We start from the raw sequence: 18,299 nt of genomic DNA, 5'->3' as shown, positions 1-18,299 counted from the left end.
AGGAACCAGATCTCATGATAGATGGTTATGAGCCACCATGTGGTTGCTGGGAATTGAACTCAGAACCTCTGGAAGAACAGACGGAACTCTTAACCACTGAGCCATCTCTTCATCCCTCCTCTGACTTCTTGCATGAGCATGCACCTGAGCACAAAGTAAATAAGGTCATTTTTTATTATTCAAATAACAGCATGATGATTGTTGAGATATTCTAAAATGTACTCCATAAAGTCCACGAAAGTATTGGCTAATAGAACTAGGAACATATAAGCATATTGAAATTGTAGGACACCTGCACGTAGGTCTAGGAGAGCCTAGCGTGGCACTGCAAAGCCAAGATAGACACTGCTGCGTTCATTCCCCCAGTTCTTCCTTTTTCTAGCCCTTAGAGGGCATTACCACAGAGGAGGGTGTTGCATCTCTAGGCAAGGCCACCATCAAGCTGGGCACACTGCCATGCACTTGGGAGGCTGAGACCAAAGGCTTACTTGAACCCAGGAGTTCGCAGCTAGCCTGGGCAATATAGCCCCCACCCCCAAAATTCAGTCTAAAGAATTTGCTTTAGTCATCTCCAGAAAATTGTTGAAACATTTAGTTGATAAAGGTTTGGAAAAACATCTAAGCCTGTCTATGTAACTTCTTTTGTTTTCAGTAAGACTGAAACTTTTCTTTTAAGAGAATCTCATGTAGCCCAGGTTGGCTCAAACTCCTTGTAGCCAAGAATGACCTGGGATGCCTAATCTTCCTACCTCTCCCCGTTCCTGGACTGTGTAAGATGGAAGGTCTTGACTGTCTTAAACCACTGCAGGCACCCTGGTGAAATGTGTCCAAGGTGCTGCGAAGTTTCTCTATGCTGACTTCACACAGGCTGCCGCTGTCTGCCTGGTTCTATCATAAACACTGCAAAGCCTGACTAACAGAAATTATGACTGTGTTGCATGTGTGCACTACTAAATTATAACCAGAAGCCTACACATCTCCAAGAAGCCCTGACTGTCGTGCTCAGACTGATTCACTGCTGAGTCCCCGGCTCCCCATCACCCAGCAGTGTTCTCCTGCCATTAGTCCGTTCCCTTTATCTGGCTGACAAATAGAAACCCACAGAACCCTCATAAAATGGACGGGGAGAACCAACTCCACAGAGTTGTCCTCTGCCCTCCACGTGTGTTTTGTGGTATGCACAACCTCCCCCCACACACACACACATCATGCACACACAACATTTAATAAATTTAAAATGAAGGTGATGCCAGGTATGCCAGGTGATCCCAGCACTTGGGAGGCAGATTGATCTCTGTGAGTTCAAGGCCAGCCTGGTTGACATAGGAGAGCCTATCTCACAAAATAATAAATGAATAAGTGAGGGCGATGTGGATAGAGCTGGCAGAGGAAACTGGATCCTGCAGGTGGAGGTTTATTCTGACTCCAAATCCTGGCCTTACCTCAGTGCTGACCCAGGTGCTGTGCCTACATCCCTAAGGCCTTGCCATGGATTGAGTCCTGAAGACAGGAGCAGTGCGTCTGCTGCCTTGAATGCTCTGTCCTCTCGTCACATTTGGGCTGTTTCTCTAGCTTTCTTGCATTTGTGATTCAGTCTCAGGCCTGCCCCAGGAAGCCACACCAGCCTGCCCTGTCCTTTCACCAATTTACCCCACTGAAGGGAATAATTCTGTGGCCTTCCTTTCTTTCTTTTTTGTTTTTGTTTTTGAGGTTTTGTGTGTGTGTGTGTGTGTGTGTGTGTGTGTGTGTGTGTGTGTTTCAAGACAGGGTTTCTCTGTGTAGCCTTGACTGTCCTGGACGCGCTTTGTAGACCAGGCTGGCCTCGAACTCACAGTGATCCGCCTGCCTCTGCCTCCTGAGTGCTGGGAGAAAAGATGTGTGCCACGACCGCCTGGCTTGTTTTTGTTTATACAAAGTACCATAGCTTTTTTTTTTTTTTTAATTCTCATGAAAAAAATATATTTCAACATTTTTGGAGGGTAGAGCTATAACCCAATTTGTACAGTGCTTGTCAAACATAAGTGAAGCATTGGATTTGCTTCCCAGCACCACATAAACCAGATAGGTGGAGGCAGAGAGATCACTACATCATGTTTGACATGAGCGTGGGCTATATGGGACTCTGTCGTCGACGTCGTCGTCATCATCATCATCATCATCATCATCATCATTATTTGGTTGGTTTGGGTTTTTTGATTTGTTTTGTTTTTTTGAGTCAAGGTTTCTCTGTGTAGCCGTGGCTGTCCTAGAACTCAATTTGTAAAATAGGCTGGCCTCAAACTCACACCTCTAAAGTACTGTGGGGTTTTTTTGTTTTGTTTTGTTTTGTTTTGCTTGGTTTGGTTTTTTGCTTTTTTGGGTTTTGGTTTTGGTTTGGGTTTGGGTTTGGGTTTGGGTTTTGGTTTTTGAGACAGGATCTCTACGTAGCCCTGGCTGTGCTGGAACTCAGTATGTAGACCAGACTAGCCTCTAACTCAGACAGACATCCTCCTACCTTTGCCTCTCAAGTACTGAGATTAAAGGCATGTGCTACCATGCCTAAGTGAAAACCTGTCTTTTTTTTTTTATTGATATTTCCTTAATTCTTAAGTGTGCAGTTGAGTGGCGCTGTGTCCATTGTACAGCTGTCCAGCACCCCAACTCCTCATCTCCCCAACTAAGAGTCTACACTACTTAATGCCACCTCTCCCTTTCGGACCCAGCCCTAGAAACGAGTCTGCTGTCTGCTTCCACGTATCTACTCTAGGTGCCTTACACAGCTGGAGCCAAGCGTTTGTCCTTAGTAGCTGGCTTACTTCACTCACTCCGTGTCCAGGTACATTCATGACAGCATGTGTCAGCATCCCCCTTTCTAAGGCAAGTAATATTGACGTTGGATCGTTTATTTCTTGTCATTCAAGTGTGTCTACCTTTTGCCTGCTGTAAAAGGTGTCACTGAACATGGTTGCCTAGATATCTGTCTGAACTCCATTTTTGTTTGGTTTGGTTTTGTGGTTTTATTTATTTGTTTTGGTTTTGGTTCTTTTTTTGAGACAGAGTTTCTCTGTATAGCCCTGGCTGTCCTGGACTCACTTTGTAGAGCAGGCTGGCCTAGAACTCATGGTGATCTGCCTGCCTCTGCCTCTGCTGGGATTAAAGGTGTGTGCCACCATGCCCTACGTCATATGGCAGTTCTGATTTCGACTTTTTTTTTTTTTTTTTTGATTCTTCGAGACCGGTTTCTCTGTGAAGCCTTGGCTGTCCTAGACTTGCTTTGTACACCAAACTGGCCATGAATTCACAGCGATCCACCTGCCTCTGCCTCCCAACTGATTTTGACTTTTATTTGGTCAGAATAGCTGTTTTGTTTGTTGTAGTCAGGCCACTGCAAGTGGCCTGTGTGGACGGTGTCTCCAAGGGCATTCAGTGCAGTGGTGCTCACCCTCTCCAGACAAAGGCCTGGCCTAGGCAGGTGGCAAACACTTGCTGAAGGAAGGATGTTACCCCGGGGAATCATTTGTCCACAAATGACTAAAGTGAGTGCAAGGCCTTGGGTTGGATCCCAGCACTGCAAAACCAACAGCCCAACCAGTTCCCTTTAAAATACTTGCCTACATGTTTTCTGTAATCTCTTGATTACTGGCTCTTGGAAAGCTCTTTCCTAGAAGCTAAGCCATGGTAGGCTTGCTGTTTGGGCATGGTTCTGGTTTTCATTGCTAGAAGGCTCTTTTGACTGGGAAACATATACTTTCTCTTAACTATCTGACAGATGCCTCTATCTTACTTTGTTAAATCATGGAGGCTGCATAAATACAAATCACAGATAAACCCTTAATCTTACTTACTTTACATGACCTTTTCTAGGCCTGCCCGCTAAAGAGAAATGTATTAATGCTTAAAAGTACCATTTGCCAACAAAATGGGAACCAAAAAAGTTGCCAAGCTCTACTTGCCTCTGTGTGCTGCTGCTATAAGAGGGCAGATAATGTAACTACATAGTAAAATGGCCAGATACCTCTGAGGGGAAGCAGGAGTCTAATTAATCTGCAGACTAATTAATGATCCTTCCCCAAGTACAGGCAACTAACAGGCAACAACACTGAGAACCACTAACACCAAGTACACCAAAGTCGATATGAGCAAATGCTTCTCAGGGGTGGGTGGGTTTTTATTATTATTGTGTGTGTGTGTGTGTGTGTGTGTGTGTGTGTGTGTGTGTGTGTGTGTGTATGTGTACAGGTGCACCCATGTATGCCACAGCATGTGTGGAGGTCAGAGGAAGATTGTGTGTGTGTGTGTGTGTGTGTGTGTGTGTGTGTGTGTGCGCGCGCGCGCATGTGTACATGTGCACCCATGCATGCCATAGCATGTGTGAAGGTCAGAGGACAACCTCGGCTGTTGATCTCTGCCTTTGCCTTTGTTTCAGACAGCATGTCTTGTTCACTGCTGTACACACCAGGCTACCTTCTGGAGCTTTCCCTGTTTCCACCCTACAGTCTCCCGGTATAAGATACTCTCACCTGACTTTTATTTGGTTTCTGGGAAATTTGAACTAAGGTCCTCATGCATGTGTGGCCAGCACTTTTACCTCCTGGCCATCTTCCCAGCCTTTGTTTTGTCTTTTGAGACAGGCTCTCACTGTGTTTCCCAAACCACCCTTGAACTCATAATCCTTCTGCCTCAGTCTCCCAGGGGCTAGGACACTTCTTGAGTTTTAAACAATCTATCTCTCACTCTGAGGTGCCTTGTCTGTTTTGATCCCTGGCAGGAGTTGGCAAGAGATGAGTACCTGCTGAGTTAGATTTATTCTGTCCCCTGTGTTACAGACAGTATAACAAACTGCGAAACCTCCTGAAGGATGCTCGCCATGACTGCGTTCTCTTTGCTAACGAGTTCCAGCAGCACTGTTACCTCCCCCGGGAAAAGGGGGAGGCCATGGAGAAGTGGCAGACCAGGTGCGCATGGAGTCCCCGTAGGGTCCTCTTCTCTTTCCTCATCTGTGGCCCTTCAGAATTGCTCTGTACTATACCAAATACTGCAGCAGCTATTCTGGCACTGTTGGTGTTTTAGATATGTCATCTGAGTACATAGTTGTTAAGTTTGGGGTTGAGGGGATGACTGCCTAGACCCAAGCAAGGACTGGTAGTGTGGAAGGTTTAGCTTTGATGCCTTAAGAAAAAAGATGACTTGCTCAATTTAATGTCCTTGACTAGTCTCACTAAATAGAAATTGTTCTAGAAAAATGCAGTGACTTACTTTAGGTCTGCTCAAAAGTACAGTATGAAGCCAGCACTTGCATGGGGGTACTTGCAGAGAGTGGTTCCCCAGAGCAGGGGCGGAAGTGATGTCAGTAAGATGGGGCGCAGTGGAGGGTGTGAGGCTAGTGTGAGAAAAGGGAGCTCAGTTAGCCCTGCTGGGGACTTAGAGAGGCCACATGCAGGATCCCAGGCACTTAGGTAATTGCCCCTAAGTGTTAACTCCAAGGTTCCTTGGGGTGGCATGGAAATGCCCACAGCCCTACAGAGAGGGAGACAGACACTGCACAAATGGACCTTTCAAGTGTATGTGCTTCCCCAGGAATGCAGCACAGCCCTGAAGCCAGCTCTCCAGCCCCAGACTGCAGCTCTTGGGGGAAGATTCCAGACATTCGTGTGCTTTCCTTTCAGGTCTTAGATTACCAACTGAAGCCAGTTTTTCTCTTAGCTGGATACTTGTTTCTCTTTCCATGGTGTCCCTGGTCATTTTCTATGGGCTTGGTTGGTACCTCAACATCCAATTAGAAAGAATTGCAAAGTGACAGAGTCTGGGGGTGTCTAAACAAAAGCAGGCTGAACACCTAAGAGGAAGAGATGGGAGGTGCTTTCAGGTTCCTTTTGGTCTCTCAAGGAGGGCTCGGCTCCCTGGTCATCCAGAGTAGATATCCAGGAAGTAGTTATCGTGTAAAGAACGAACAAACGAAGGAATGAATGAGTGATTAGCTCTATGGACACAGGATGACAGATGGGAGCCAGTGTGACATTCTCAAAGCAGCTGTGCGTTGTGCCTGAGACTCTCAGTACCCTTTGCTTCCCAGGAGCATTTACAACTCAGCAGTTTGGTACTATCACCACTGTGAGGACAGAATGCCCATCGTTATGGTGACAGAAGATGAAGAGGCCATCCAACAGTATGGAAGTGAAACAGAGGGCGTGTTTGTCATTTCTTTCAAGGTATTTACACACACACACACACACACACACACACACACACACACACACACACTCCATCTAGATCCTTTGGCAACACAGATAAGAGAAAGATTTCACACCTGTAATCCTAATACTAGAGATGATGAGGCAGGAGGCTTGCTGCAAGTTTGAGGCCACCATGGGCTACAGAGTGAGTCTATCTCATGGGGAAAAAAGGGGGGAGCCAGGAGGTTGTGGCACACACCTTTAATCCCAGCACTCGGGAGGCGCAGGCAGGCAGATCTCTGTGAGTTAGAGGCCAGCCTGGTATAAGAGTTGAGTCCAGGACAGCCAAGGCTACAAAGAAAAACCCTGTCTCAAAAAAACCCAAAACAAAACAAAATCAAGTAAACAAACAAAGGCAACAGAAGGAAGACTTTAAGATGGCCCCTATTGGGAGCTGGAGAAATGCCTTAGTGGTTTGGAATACTTGTTGCTCTCACAAAGGACCTGGGTTCAGTTCCCAACACCCACGTGGACCTCTTCTGACTTCCTCAAGCACCAAGCATGCATGTGGTGCACATACATACAGACAAGCAAAACACTCATACACATAAAGCAAAGAAGTCTTTAAAAAAAAATGTCCATAGCATTATTGGTGACCAGGTGGCCTTGACTGTAGCAAACTCAGGCTGACTCCTGGAACTATAGGGAACACAGAACTCAAAAGCATCCCTGTAAGCCTCTGCTATCAGTAAACTGTGTTTGTATTATATGTTATGTGTGTGGTATGTATGGTGTGTGTGTGTGTGTGTGTGTGTGTGTGTGTGTGTGTGTGTGTGTGTTAGTACAGGGGATTGAACCTAGGGCCTCACCATGCCAAGCACGCACTACCACAGACCTATACCTGCAGCCCCTAAGTCATATGTGTCATTTTGATGATGAAGGCAGGTTAACACTAAAATTTTAATTAATTAAATTTTAATCTACAAAATGATAGTTTTGTTTTCCTCTCATTGGCAATAGCCAACATGTTTCTGTGGTAAATATAATATGTTGCTTAATTGTAATATAAATGTGTTGTTTCTTTTAACAATTTATAGGTTAGATCCCATCTTACTAGTAAGAAAAATGAAGCACAGAGAAGCTAAGTCACCTGCCCACAGGCATTTGCTACACAATGGTAGAGCTGGAATTGATGCCCAGAATCTGGCTGCAAAGCTTTTTAGCCACTGTGCTGAACTGCCTCCCAGGTTATTTTCTAACTATCACACACAAAGGCAAACTGTTTTAAACCCAGTGTCCCTCTCTTTTTCTTTCTTTCACTCCCTCATCTCAAGAGAGACAGAGAGAGAGAGGGAGAGAGGGAGGGAGAGAGAGAGAGAAATAGAGAGATAGACAAGTCTGCTCTGTTCCCAGGCCATGTATACCAAGCAGACATCAAACTTTCTGTGTATGTCAGGATGACCTTGAACTTCTGCTCTTACTGGAGACTTTGAGGAGCTAGGATTACAGGTGTGCACGACCACTCGGTTTATATGGTACTGGAGATCACACCCACATTCTGCCAACTGAGCCACGTCCCCAGCCCCTTAGAGACATTCTTGTAGGTCAGCTGCCCCTCGCTCTTCCCCATTGGAATTGTACATGAGGAAGAATAGGGCCACTTGAAGGAGTTGAGACGTGCCGTTATTTATATTCAGGCTATCGGGTCACAGGCAAGTCATTTTGTTAGTGTCGGTTGCTTCAGGCTGTCATAGCAACACCTGCTTCCTATCTCTTAAGTACCGGTTGAGAGACCAGACTGACTGTTAATCTCTCTGTACATGGCAGGTCTCGCCTGTCTATCCAGTTGACCAATCAAATCTACTGGCTTAGTGTCTTTTCTGATGCAAAAACCAAGACGCGGCCTCCGTTATCCCTGTCAGTGTATAGAATGTCCAGCTCAGTTTTGAAATGTAGATTCCATAAGGTTCCCATGTGCATGTATTGCTAAAGATTTGCCAATAGAATTTTCTTGACTGTGCTATAAAAATGTGTTCTGGAGTGCCAAAGAATTCCAGGGGCGCTAGATATTAATGGCAGTGTCACTTGCTTTCTCTGTTGCAATATATCATGTCTTGTTCCCGCAGAGGACAGTTGACTAAAATTACATTTTTCTACTTTTTTTTGAGAATTACTTTTCTTTGTAGTCTAGTAGTAAAGGACAGTTTTATTCTGTAGTGCAGTTCTTGAGCAAACTGTATGACCAAGGGTCCCATAGAGGTGAATGGTGGCAGCGAAAGTTCAGACGAGAGGAAAACACAGAACTTCCTTGGGGACTTTAAGTTAGATGCAATGAGCCAAGATGATCAACTCTTCATAAAGCGGTTGTTTCCTAACAAAAATGTGGTGTTAAGTGACATGTGACCACAGAGCTGCCATGCTGACATTAGTGTGGGCAAAACTTTTAGGAAAAGAAGGGAAGAAAGGAAGCTGTCCAAATAGGATGTGAAGTCAGCAAGAGAAATGCTAGTTCACATAGGGATGTTTTCTTTCCTTTATAATTTGAGAAAAGAAAATGTATCTTAGCCTTGAGTTGAAATCACTTGTAAGAAGGTAAAAATACAGGGCCAGGCAGTGGTGGCACACAACTTTAATCCCAGCCCTCGGGAGACAGAGGCAGGTAGATCGCTGTGAGTTCGAGGCCAGCTTGGTCTAGGACAGCCAAGGCTACACAGAGTAGCCTGTCTCAAAAAACCACACACACAAAAAAAGGTAAAAATATATAATAGGAGTTTTTTTCCTCTCTGTTCTTTATAGACCATCATGCTCAGAAGTGAGATACATGGAAAAACAGGTTGCTCCGTGTGTGTGTGTGTGTGTTTTCACCTCTACGTGCAGGTGCACAGAGACGAGAGGAGGACACTGGATGTCTCTATCTTATTTATTCCCTTGAGATAATTTACTTACTGACCCAGAAGCTAGGCCATTGGCTAGCAAGGCCCAGCAATCCTCCTGCCTCCAAGTCTTCACCCCTCAGCTCAGGCATTACAGGCATATCTGAGGCAAGCCATGCTTTTTATGCTGGTGCTGGGATTTGAACTCAGGTCTTCATGCAAGTGTTCGTATGCTCTTGGTTTTGTGGTAGTGCTGGGATGAAGAATCAGCGTCTCACCGTGTTTCTCTGCACCTTTGCTAAACGCAGAATTACCTGGACAACTTCTGGCCAGATTTAAAGGCTGCCCACGAGCTCTGCGACTCCATCCTCCAGTCTCACCGGGAAAGGGAAAGTGAGAGTCAGGAAACGCATGGGAAGGAGTACCCGGAACACCTTCCCCTGGAGGTGCTGGAGGCAGGCATCAAGTCTGGACGCTACGTCCAGGTGAGCGTGGCAAGCAAGGGTGGGTGTCAGGAACAGCCAGCATATGTGTTCTCTTCTGGGCTTGCCTTCCTCCGCTGCAGGGCTCTGAGTTCAATGCCTGGCCCCAGGACGGGCTTGAGTAAGCAGAGCTGCCCCAATCAAGGCAGTTTGGGAGCCATGTTTCCACAGTCCTTAACTGTCTAGTTCCAAGCTTTCCACGTGTCACACAAGTAAACGGGTAGCCTTCTGTCACTAGAAGAGACATACATTTTTAGATTAGGGTGTGGAGGTGACAGCAGCAGCGTCACAGCTGCGACTTTGTCTTCACTCCTTTGCCCTTTTCCTGCCCCTCTAAAGAGTTAGAATCTTCATGATTCCCCAGGACTCGGAACCCAGGCCGATAAGGATTTTGGGAAAGACTCAGATACAGTAGCTCCTCAGCTTTAACTATTTTACCCACATCTGTTTCCTGTTCCTGTGTGGCTGTGCAGTCTTGTGTATCCACCACAGTCAAGATTCAGAACTACTCTACTGAGAATTTCGCTTATCTAACAGGCAACTCCACAGTCTCTCAGGGCCAAAGCTTGAGCGTACCAGGCTGAAGTCTGTGCCTTGGTGTAAGGAGCGTGCCCCGCCCTGTGTAGCTGCAGAGTAGTTCAAGCTAGCAGTGTATTCTCTCAAGGAAAGAAACCATTAAGACAGGGCTCACAGCCTGCTAAGTATATGGTCTTTTTCATAACTTCTTAAAAACTAGGCCAAGAAAGAGCTTTTTCCACACTGATTTTTGCTTGTTGTTTTAGGGTATTCTGAATGTCAACAAACACAGGGCTCAGATAGAAGCTTTCGTTCGCCTGCAAGGAGCCAGCAGTAAGGACTCAGGTTCGGTACCCTCCACACATTCCCATGTTGCTTTCTTAGTTCTGATGTTATCTGGTGAAGAAAGCGTGATCTGTCATGCAGCCTGGGACACTGGGGTTTGTGGATTTAGGGGGTTTCCCCCTGTATTTACTTTGTCTACAATTTGGGGAGTGGAGCCAGGCGAAGTGGCACATACCTGTAATCCCAGTGCTTGAGGAGGCAGAAGCTGGTGCCTCTCTGTGAGTTCAAGGCCAGGCTGGTCTACAAAGTGAGTCCAGGACAGCCAGGGCTACACAGAGAAACCCTGTCTCAGAAAAAACAGAACAAAAGCAACAAAATAACAGAAGAGTGAAGAGTGGTCATTATACATTATGTGCCTGTGTTTTTCATAAAATTAAAAAAAAAAAAAAAAGAGGAAGGGTTATCTAAGCTCATTATCCAGAGTGTCATGGGAGCAGTCTTGGTTCACCCAACCTGGCGGGACACAAGTTTAAGCCAAGCATGTTGGCACCTGTAACCCCAGAGCGCAGGAGACTGAGGAGGAAAGTCACACATCTGAGGCCACCCTGGGTCAGGGATGTGTGTGTGTGTGTGTGTGTGTGTGTGTGTGTGTGTGTGATTTATAAAGGAACAGAACTAACAGAATACCTGTGTATATTAAAGAAGGTTGTATAGGGGCTGGAGAGATGGCTTAGTGGTTAAGAGCACTGGCTGCTCTTTCAGAGGACCTGAGTTCAATTCCCAGCACCCACATGGAACTGTCTGTAACTCCAGTTCCAGAGGATCCGACACGCTCTCATAGATATATATGCAGGCAAAACATCAATGCAAATACAATAAATATTAAAAAAAAAAAAAAAAAGAAGGATGTATGCATTGGCTTACACACATGGTCCTCACAGTCGCTGACTCGTACTGGAGGGCTGCTGAGGATCCAGCAGCTGCTCCCTCTATGCACTGGGTGTCTCACAGCCCTGCTCTGGCACTGAAGGCTGCAGGATCCCTGGAGGGCTGCTGCTCCTCCAGCTGCCCTCCCGAGGAGCATGAAGAAGTTAGCTCTAGTAGCAGTGAAGGTGACAGGCGGGCTTGCCATGGGGGGTGAAGTCAGCAGGCAAAAACAAGCCCTCAGCCTTTTATCCAGCTCCCACCAGAGGGTGCCACCCACATTTAGGGAGGGTCCCCTTGCTTGAAATGATCTGAGCAAGGACCTCCCTCTCGGGGTCATCCCGCTGCTTCTGTTTTGGTTGTCAGAAGCAGGCTCCTTGACGTGAGAGAGAGGTACATGCAGGGGTCTACAGGCACATTCACTGTTACGTGCACTTTTAGAGGCCAGAAGTTGATGTGGAGTGTCTCTCGGTGTCTTTCTCTACTTTTGTTTTTAAATTTATTTATTTATTTATTTATTTATTTATTTATTTATTTATTTATTATGTATACAGAGCTCTGCCTGCATGTACACCTGCAGGCCAGAGGAGGGCATCAGATCACATTATACATGGTTGCAAGCCACCATGTGGTTGCTGGGAATTGAACTCATGACCTCTGGAAGAGCAGTCAGTGCTCTTAACCTCTGAGCCATCTCTCCAGCCCTCATCTTTTTCTACTTTTGTTTGTGTGTGCGTAGGTATGTATAGTGTATTTGTGTGCCCCTGGGTTTTATGTGTGTGCTGGGGTTCAGGACTCAGGTTGCCATGCTTACAAGGCAGGCTGAGCCATCTTCCCAGCATCATCCACCGTGTTTTTTGAGACAGGATCTCTCAGTGAATGTGAGCTTGCTCTTTTGGCTCGACTGACTAGTCAGTGCGCTTCCGGGACCTGCCTGTCTCCAGGGCACCAAGTGCATGGGCTACAGGCACACACTGCTACGCTTGGCATTTTACATGGTTTCCAGGGACCCAAACTCAGGTCCTCAGGCTTGCATGGCAGCACTTCCCCCCCTGAGCCGTCCCTCCAGCCCCCTGAAGGAGGAAGTTATCAGCAGTCTGATTAGACCTGAGGTACAGCCCACTTGAAATGGCACTAGTGCGGCAGCCACTGACTCCCGGCTTCTCTGTGCTGGATACATAGGCTTGGTCAGCGACATCCTCATCCATGGCACGAAGGCTCGGAACCGCTCCATCCACGGAGACGTGGTGGTAGTGGAGTTGCTCCCCAAACACGAGTGGAAAGGAAGGACTGCCGCCCTGTGTGAGAATGACAGTGAGGACAAGGCCTCGGGCGAGTCCCCAAGCGAGCCCATGCCCACAGGTGAGTCGGCCAGGAGGTACGGTCCTGCCTGATTTTGTGTCTGTTTAGTGAAAATTGTATGTATCCATCCATACATGTGTAGTGTGATGTTTGATATAGGTAGGTATACATTGCTGAATGGCTAAATCCAGCTAATTAAAATATGTATTACCTCATGTACCATGTCTCAAAAAGCAAAACAACAGGCAAGTGAAAGGGCAGGCCTATTGACTGTGCTTCTACCTCAGCACTAAGGAGACAGAAGCAGGAGGATTACCTTGATTTCTAGGCCAACCAGGGCTATATAGCAATGCCTTGTCTCAAAAATAAATAAATAAATAAAAAATAAATGAACAGAGCTGGGCATGGTGGCACATGCCTTTAATTGTAGCATTTGAGAAAAAGAGACAGTCAGATCTCTGTGGAATTCAAGGCCAGACTTGTTTACATAATGAGTTACAAACCTGGCTAGACCCTCACTCAAAAAAAAAATAACAAAAAGGAGTGAAAACCATTGACTTTTCCCAGTATACCAAATCCTGAGTTTGGGGAGGAAACGGTAGAAGAGCAGGTGGGGCACATCTGAAAGGTCATGTTGGGCTCTGCAGAAAAAGCAAGTGCTGACAATGTTTCTTGTTGTTTTGTTTGAGACAGGGTCTCTTTATATAGCCGTGGCTGTCTTGGAACTCTCTATGTAGACCAGGCTAGCCTTGAACTCACAGAGATCTGCTGGCCTGAGTGCTGGGACTAGAGACATGAACTACTACACCTGGCTGACAATTTTTTTTAAGTTATTCATCTTTTTAAAAAAATCACATTTAGAGGTTGTGGATTTAGCTCAGTGGTAGAGCGCTTGCCTAGCAAGTGCAAGGCCCTGGGTTCGGTCCTCAGCTCTAGGGAAAAAAATTTCATTTAAAGTGCTAAGAAAGCAGGTGTTCAAATGCACCTGGGCTGTGGACGAGCTAGAAGACAGGAGCTGTGTGTTTCTTGTTCACGTCCCTGCTGCTCCCCCACAGCCCAGGGAGGAGGTGAGTAACCAACTGGTGCTTTGTGATATTTTGTCTTCCTGAAGGCCGAGTGGTGGGCATCCTTCAAAAGAACTGGCGGGATTATGTGGTGACTTTTCCATCCAAAGAAGAGGTCCAGACTCAGGGCAAAAATGCTCAGAAGATCCTAGTCACGCCGTGGGATTACAGAATCCCCAAAATTCGCATCAGCACTCAGCAAGCAGAGGCCCTGCAGGTAGCGGCCGCCGCCTTCCTGTTCCACCTCTGTCTTTGTTGGCTTTTGAGCAGCACCAGGAAGCATTGTTAATTCCTCTGCATAACAGGAAATAAATTATTGATGGAATCTGGCACTCTGAGATACTGTTTTTAAACATTCTAAATATATAAGAACCATCTATTAAGTAGTCCATGGTTAATAAATGAAGGCCAGAGAGAAGTTGTCCTAGAAAGAGCTGTGTAGGACAGGCTGGCTGAACATACATTATGCAGCTGTCCAACCCGGAAACTTTCAATGCATAGAGTTCGCCAGCAGTAATAAGCTTCCTTCCAGGGAAAGACACAGAGATACGATCCGTGCATGCTGCAGTACGACTTCACAGATCGATTATCCGTGTAGGCCTGGAGCACCAGAGAGAAGGCGTAAGCAAGAAAGGCAGAGAGCAGAGGCAGCGCCTGACTTAATCCAACCGGTGTTTTGCAGTTTGCAAATAAGACACTGCCGAAGGATGTCCCCAACGCGTCCCTGGTCATTGCTCCTTTGCCTCTGCAAGCTTTCTGTGGACGCTCAGAGGCCAGTTAGGACTATTGCACTTTCCAGTTGCAGGGTGTCTGGAGTTGCTGGGCAGTGGAGAGAGAGGTCCAGCTTACACTGAAACAGTCTGTCCTGCCAAGGAGGACCTTAAGACTGAGAAGAAATTAGAAAGTAATTCCCACACTAGAAATTGAGACTGTTGTTTTATTTATTTTTTAAGATTTATTTTATTTTTAATTACACGTGTGTAGGTACGTACACATGAAGCAGGTGCCCACACGTAGTTATAGGCATGGTGAGCTGCCTGATGTACATCCTCTGGTAGAGGAGCTCGTAACCATTGAGCCTCTCCAGCTCCTAAGACTGTTTTGTTTTTAGTTTATTTATTTAGTGTATGAATACTCTATCTACATGTACACTTGCAGTCCAGAAGAGGGCATTTCCAGCCCCAAGACTGTTGTTTTAAAAGTTAATTAGGGGGGCCGGGCGTGGTGGCGCACGCCTTTAATCCCAGCACTCGGGAGGCAGAGGCAGGCGGATCGCTGTGAGTTCGAGGCCAGCCTGGTCTACAAAGTGAGTCCAGGATGGCCAAGGCTACACAGAGAAACCCTGTCTCGAAAAAACCAAAAAAAAAAAAAAAGTTAATTAGGGGCCTAGCAAGATGGCTCAGTGGTTAAGAGCACTGACTGCTCTTCCAGAGGTCCTGAGTTCAATTCCCAGCAACCACATGGTGGCTCACAACCATCTATACTGTGATCTGGTGCATACTGTATGATAATAAATAAATCTTTTTTTAAATGTTAATTAGGACCCTACATTATTGGGTTGTGCCCCTTGTGCTTCAAGTGTGAACTAAAATGTGTTACAGTTGGCGTTCTTTAACAGACTAAAATTTCTGTCGCAGTTTTTTGAAGGAGAGAGGTAATGGCTCCTTTCAAAGCATCAGCCAAGGCTTTGCATCCGGTCAGGCCATCTGGAAGAGTGGCAAGGACAGCAACCAGAAGGCAGAATAAACTAGTGCAAGCCACTGTTTGGTGTTCCGGGTGGCTTATTGGGTTAGTTTGATGCTTCAGATTGGACCCCTTAACTCCAACTTTGGTTCTCTTTATTTTTTTTCCCCTTTGTATAGGACTTCAGGGTGGTTGTGCGCATTGATTCCTGGGAGACAACATCAGTGTATCCAAATGGACACTTTGTGCGCGTCTTAGGGAGAGTCGGTGATCTGGAAGGGGAGATTGCAACCATCCTGGTAGAGAACAGTATTTCTGTGGTCCCCTTCTCGGAAGCCAAGGTCAGATTTCCCTGAGGTCTTTGGTTCAGAGACACACATTTCTTTCTGTTTTTCGTTGCTGTGTCATAATAAAGAAAGAAAAATCGTGTTGGGGCGGGGAGGAGAGGGAGAGGGAGAGAGACTATGCATGCAATATGAAGGCCAAAGGTCAGCATCTAGCCTCATCCTTGATCACTCTCTAGCATATTTTATTTCTATTTATGTTTTTTGTGGGTTGTTTTTTTTTTAAGACATGGTTTCTCTCTGTAGTCTTGGCTGTCCTGGAACTTACTCTGTAGACCAGATTAGCCTGTAAAACCAGGCTAGCCTCGAACTCAGAGTAATCCACCTGCCTCTGCCTCCCAAGTACTGGGATTAAAGGTGTGTGCCACTGCCCGGCATCTGTTTATGTATGTGTATGTCTGTGTGTGCATATCCACATGGGCAGCCAGGACAGGGTATTGGATCCTCTGGATCTGGCCCTTGTAAGCCAACATGGTGCTGGGAATCAAACTTGGGTCCTCTGGGAAAGCAGCAAATGCCCTTAACTGCTGAGCTATCTCTCCAGCCCCTCCACCTCATATTTTGAGACAGGATCTCTCACAGAATGTGGAACTCACTAAATCAGTAAGGCTGGGGACCATGGAGCCCCACAGAGCCTCCTGGCTCCATCTCCTCAGCCCTAGGAATGCAGGTGTGCACTGGAACTCCCAGCTTTTTATATGGGAACTAGGGATCCAAACTTGGGCCCTCATATTTGTGTCTCAAGCCATTTACTCACTGAGCCCTCTTCCCATCCCTGAAAAAAACTTCATACTATGTAACGATCCACTGTCTAAAGCCATACACACACAAAAAATAACAAAATCTCACCCCTCCCAATTCTGTACTTGGACCAAACTAAAGTCAACTCCAAATATAGACTGAAAATCCAACAGCCTCACAGCTCTCAAAATGTTATATTTTCCAATTGTGCTAAAAATGACATATTAGGGTCTTATAGTCAATGCCCACCCAGCCCTAGGAAGCCACAGTCATCCCCTCCCTCCTCTCCCTTTTCTTTCTTTCTTTCTTTCTTTTTTTTCTTTTCTTTTTTTTTTTTTTTTTTTTGGAGACAGGGTTTCTCTGTGTAGCCTTGGCTGTCCCAGACTCACTTTGTAGACCAGGCTGGCCTCGAACTTATAGTGATCTGCCTGCCTCTGCCTCCCAAGTGCTGGGATTAAAGGCGTGCACCACCACACCCGGCCCTTTTTTGTTTTTGTTTTTTTTTTCAAAACAGCGTTTCTCTGTGTTGCCTTGCCTGTCCCAGACTCGCTTTGTAGACCAGGCTGGCCTCGAACTCACAGTGATCTGCCTGCCTCTGCCTCCCGAGTGCTGGGATTAGAGGTGTGTGCCACCACTCTCCCTTTTCTTTTTCTCCTCTTCTTCCTTTTCCTACTCTTCCTCCTCCTTACTTTTTTATATTGTTTTGAGACAAGGTCATGCTATGCAGCCATGGCTGGACTTGAACTCATAGAGATCCACCTGCCTCTGCCTTCTGAGTGCTGGGATTAAAGGCGTGCGCCACACTTACCCTATATATCCTCTTATAGACCCAGCAGACCTCTGCCTGCTCCAGAGATGGATGGGTCAACAACTCAGGCTCATTATGAAATGGTTTTTGTAACCTTTACAGAAAACAAAAGTCCAATGAACATAAAACACCGGTGATTGCATCACTTTATGGTCTTTCACAATCTCATAAATCTCCTTTATTATTCTCTTGTGGCCATGTTCATTCTGTGCACTTACATTATATTCTGCCTTTTTCACTTAAAATTGTTTCTGTGTATTGACATAGCAGACTTATTTTTAGTAGTTAAGACAAATTGATGAAATTAATTTACCCTAGTTTGCTTAAACGTTCCTCAATTGTTGGACATTGGTAGTGTTTAATTTTTCAGTATTAGGGGAAAGAAATGTTACTTGAAACCTTTTTTTTTTTAATCAATGTTGCCTTTTTTATTCTTTTTGATCATCCCCTTGGAATGTAATCCTTAAAGTTAAATTATCAAGTCAAAGGGCATAAAAAATTTAAATAGGTTTGTTATATATTGGCAGATAGTTTTCCAGAAAAATGTTACCCCAGTATGAATTACCATCAAGAGCGTATGGGTGTTCCTATTTTCATTATAGCTTCTGACAGAACAGGAGCCACAATAAGAAAATATTTTAAACTATTTTACATTATTAAATTTAGAATATTTTACATAATTAAATTTTTATGTTTAACATTAGTTTCTAAAAATTATTTGTTGGCTTGCTTGGCACCTACCTCTTAGTGAAAATGTTAGACTAAAATGAAGTAAGAATTAGACTTCCCAGGACTACAGCTCTCTCTCCCCTGTAGCCTACTTACTGCAAATTGATAGCTTAGACAGGTAATCATAGAGGGAAAATGTCCCAGATTGGTCTTGTTTAAATTATCGTTAAGAAATAAACTTTTATTTGGGGGATCATGTAGATTGTTTTTCTCCCTGGGGCTTGACTTGAATTAAAAGCTCTCAACCCGCAGCTCACAGTGGGAAAAGGACGCATTGTGTACATTGGCTTCACCTATTCATTCTTGCTCAACCCCATGACCGATGAGGGTTCTGGAAGTCACGGGACAGCTCCTAGCAGACCATCAGGTCTTCAACACTGTCTTTTCTGCAGACAG

General features: G+C 45.5%; 1 protein-coding gene across 4 annotated transcripts in view; it reads left to right on the top strand.

Annotated features, from left to right (window-relative positions):
• DIS3L (DIS3 like exosome 3'-5' exoribonuclease) overlaps positions 1–18,299 on the top strand; it is a 36,912-nt gene that overhangs the window by 6,701 nt on the left and 11,912 nt on the right. For all 4 annotated transcript variants that reach the window (XM_084783873.1, XM_084783872.1, XM_084783874.1 and 1 more), the window contains exons 3-9: positions 4,806–4,934; positions 6,053–6,188; positions 9,334–9,510; positions 10,290–10,368; positions 12,415–12,594; positions 13,646–13,815; positions 15,461–15,622. In XM_084783873.1, coding sequence (XP_084639999.1) covers positions 4,806–4,934; positions 6,053–6,188; positions 9,334–9,510; positions 10,290–10,368; positions 12,415–12,594; positions 13,646–13,815; positions 15,461–15,622 — 1,033 coding nt within the window. The remainder of the gene's footprint in view (positions 1–4,805; positions 4,935–6,052; positions 6,189–9,333; positions 9,511–10,289; positions 10,369–12,414; positions 12,595–13,645; positions 13,816–15,460; positions 15,623–18,299) is intronic.

The sequence above is a fragment of the Acomys minous genome (assembly GCF_964271855.1).
Source record: "Acomys minous genome assembly, chromosome: 5".
NCBI classification, from domain to species: domain Eukaryota; kingdom Metazoa; phylum Chordata; class Mammalia; order Rodentia; family Muridae; genus Acomys; species Acomys minous.
This window is presented reverse-complemented; position numbering and strand designations above follow the sequence as displayed.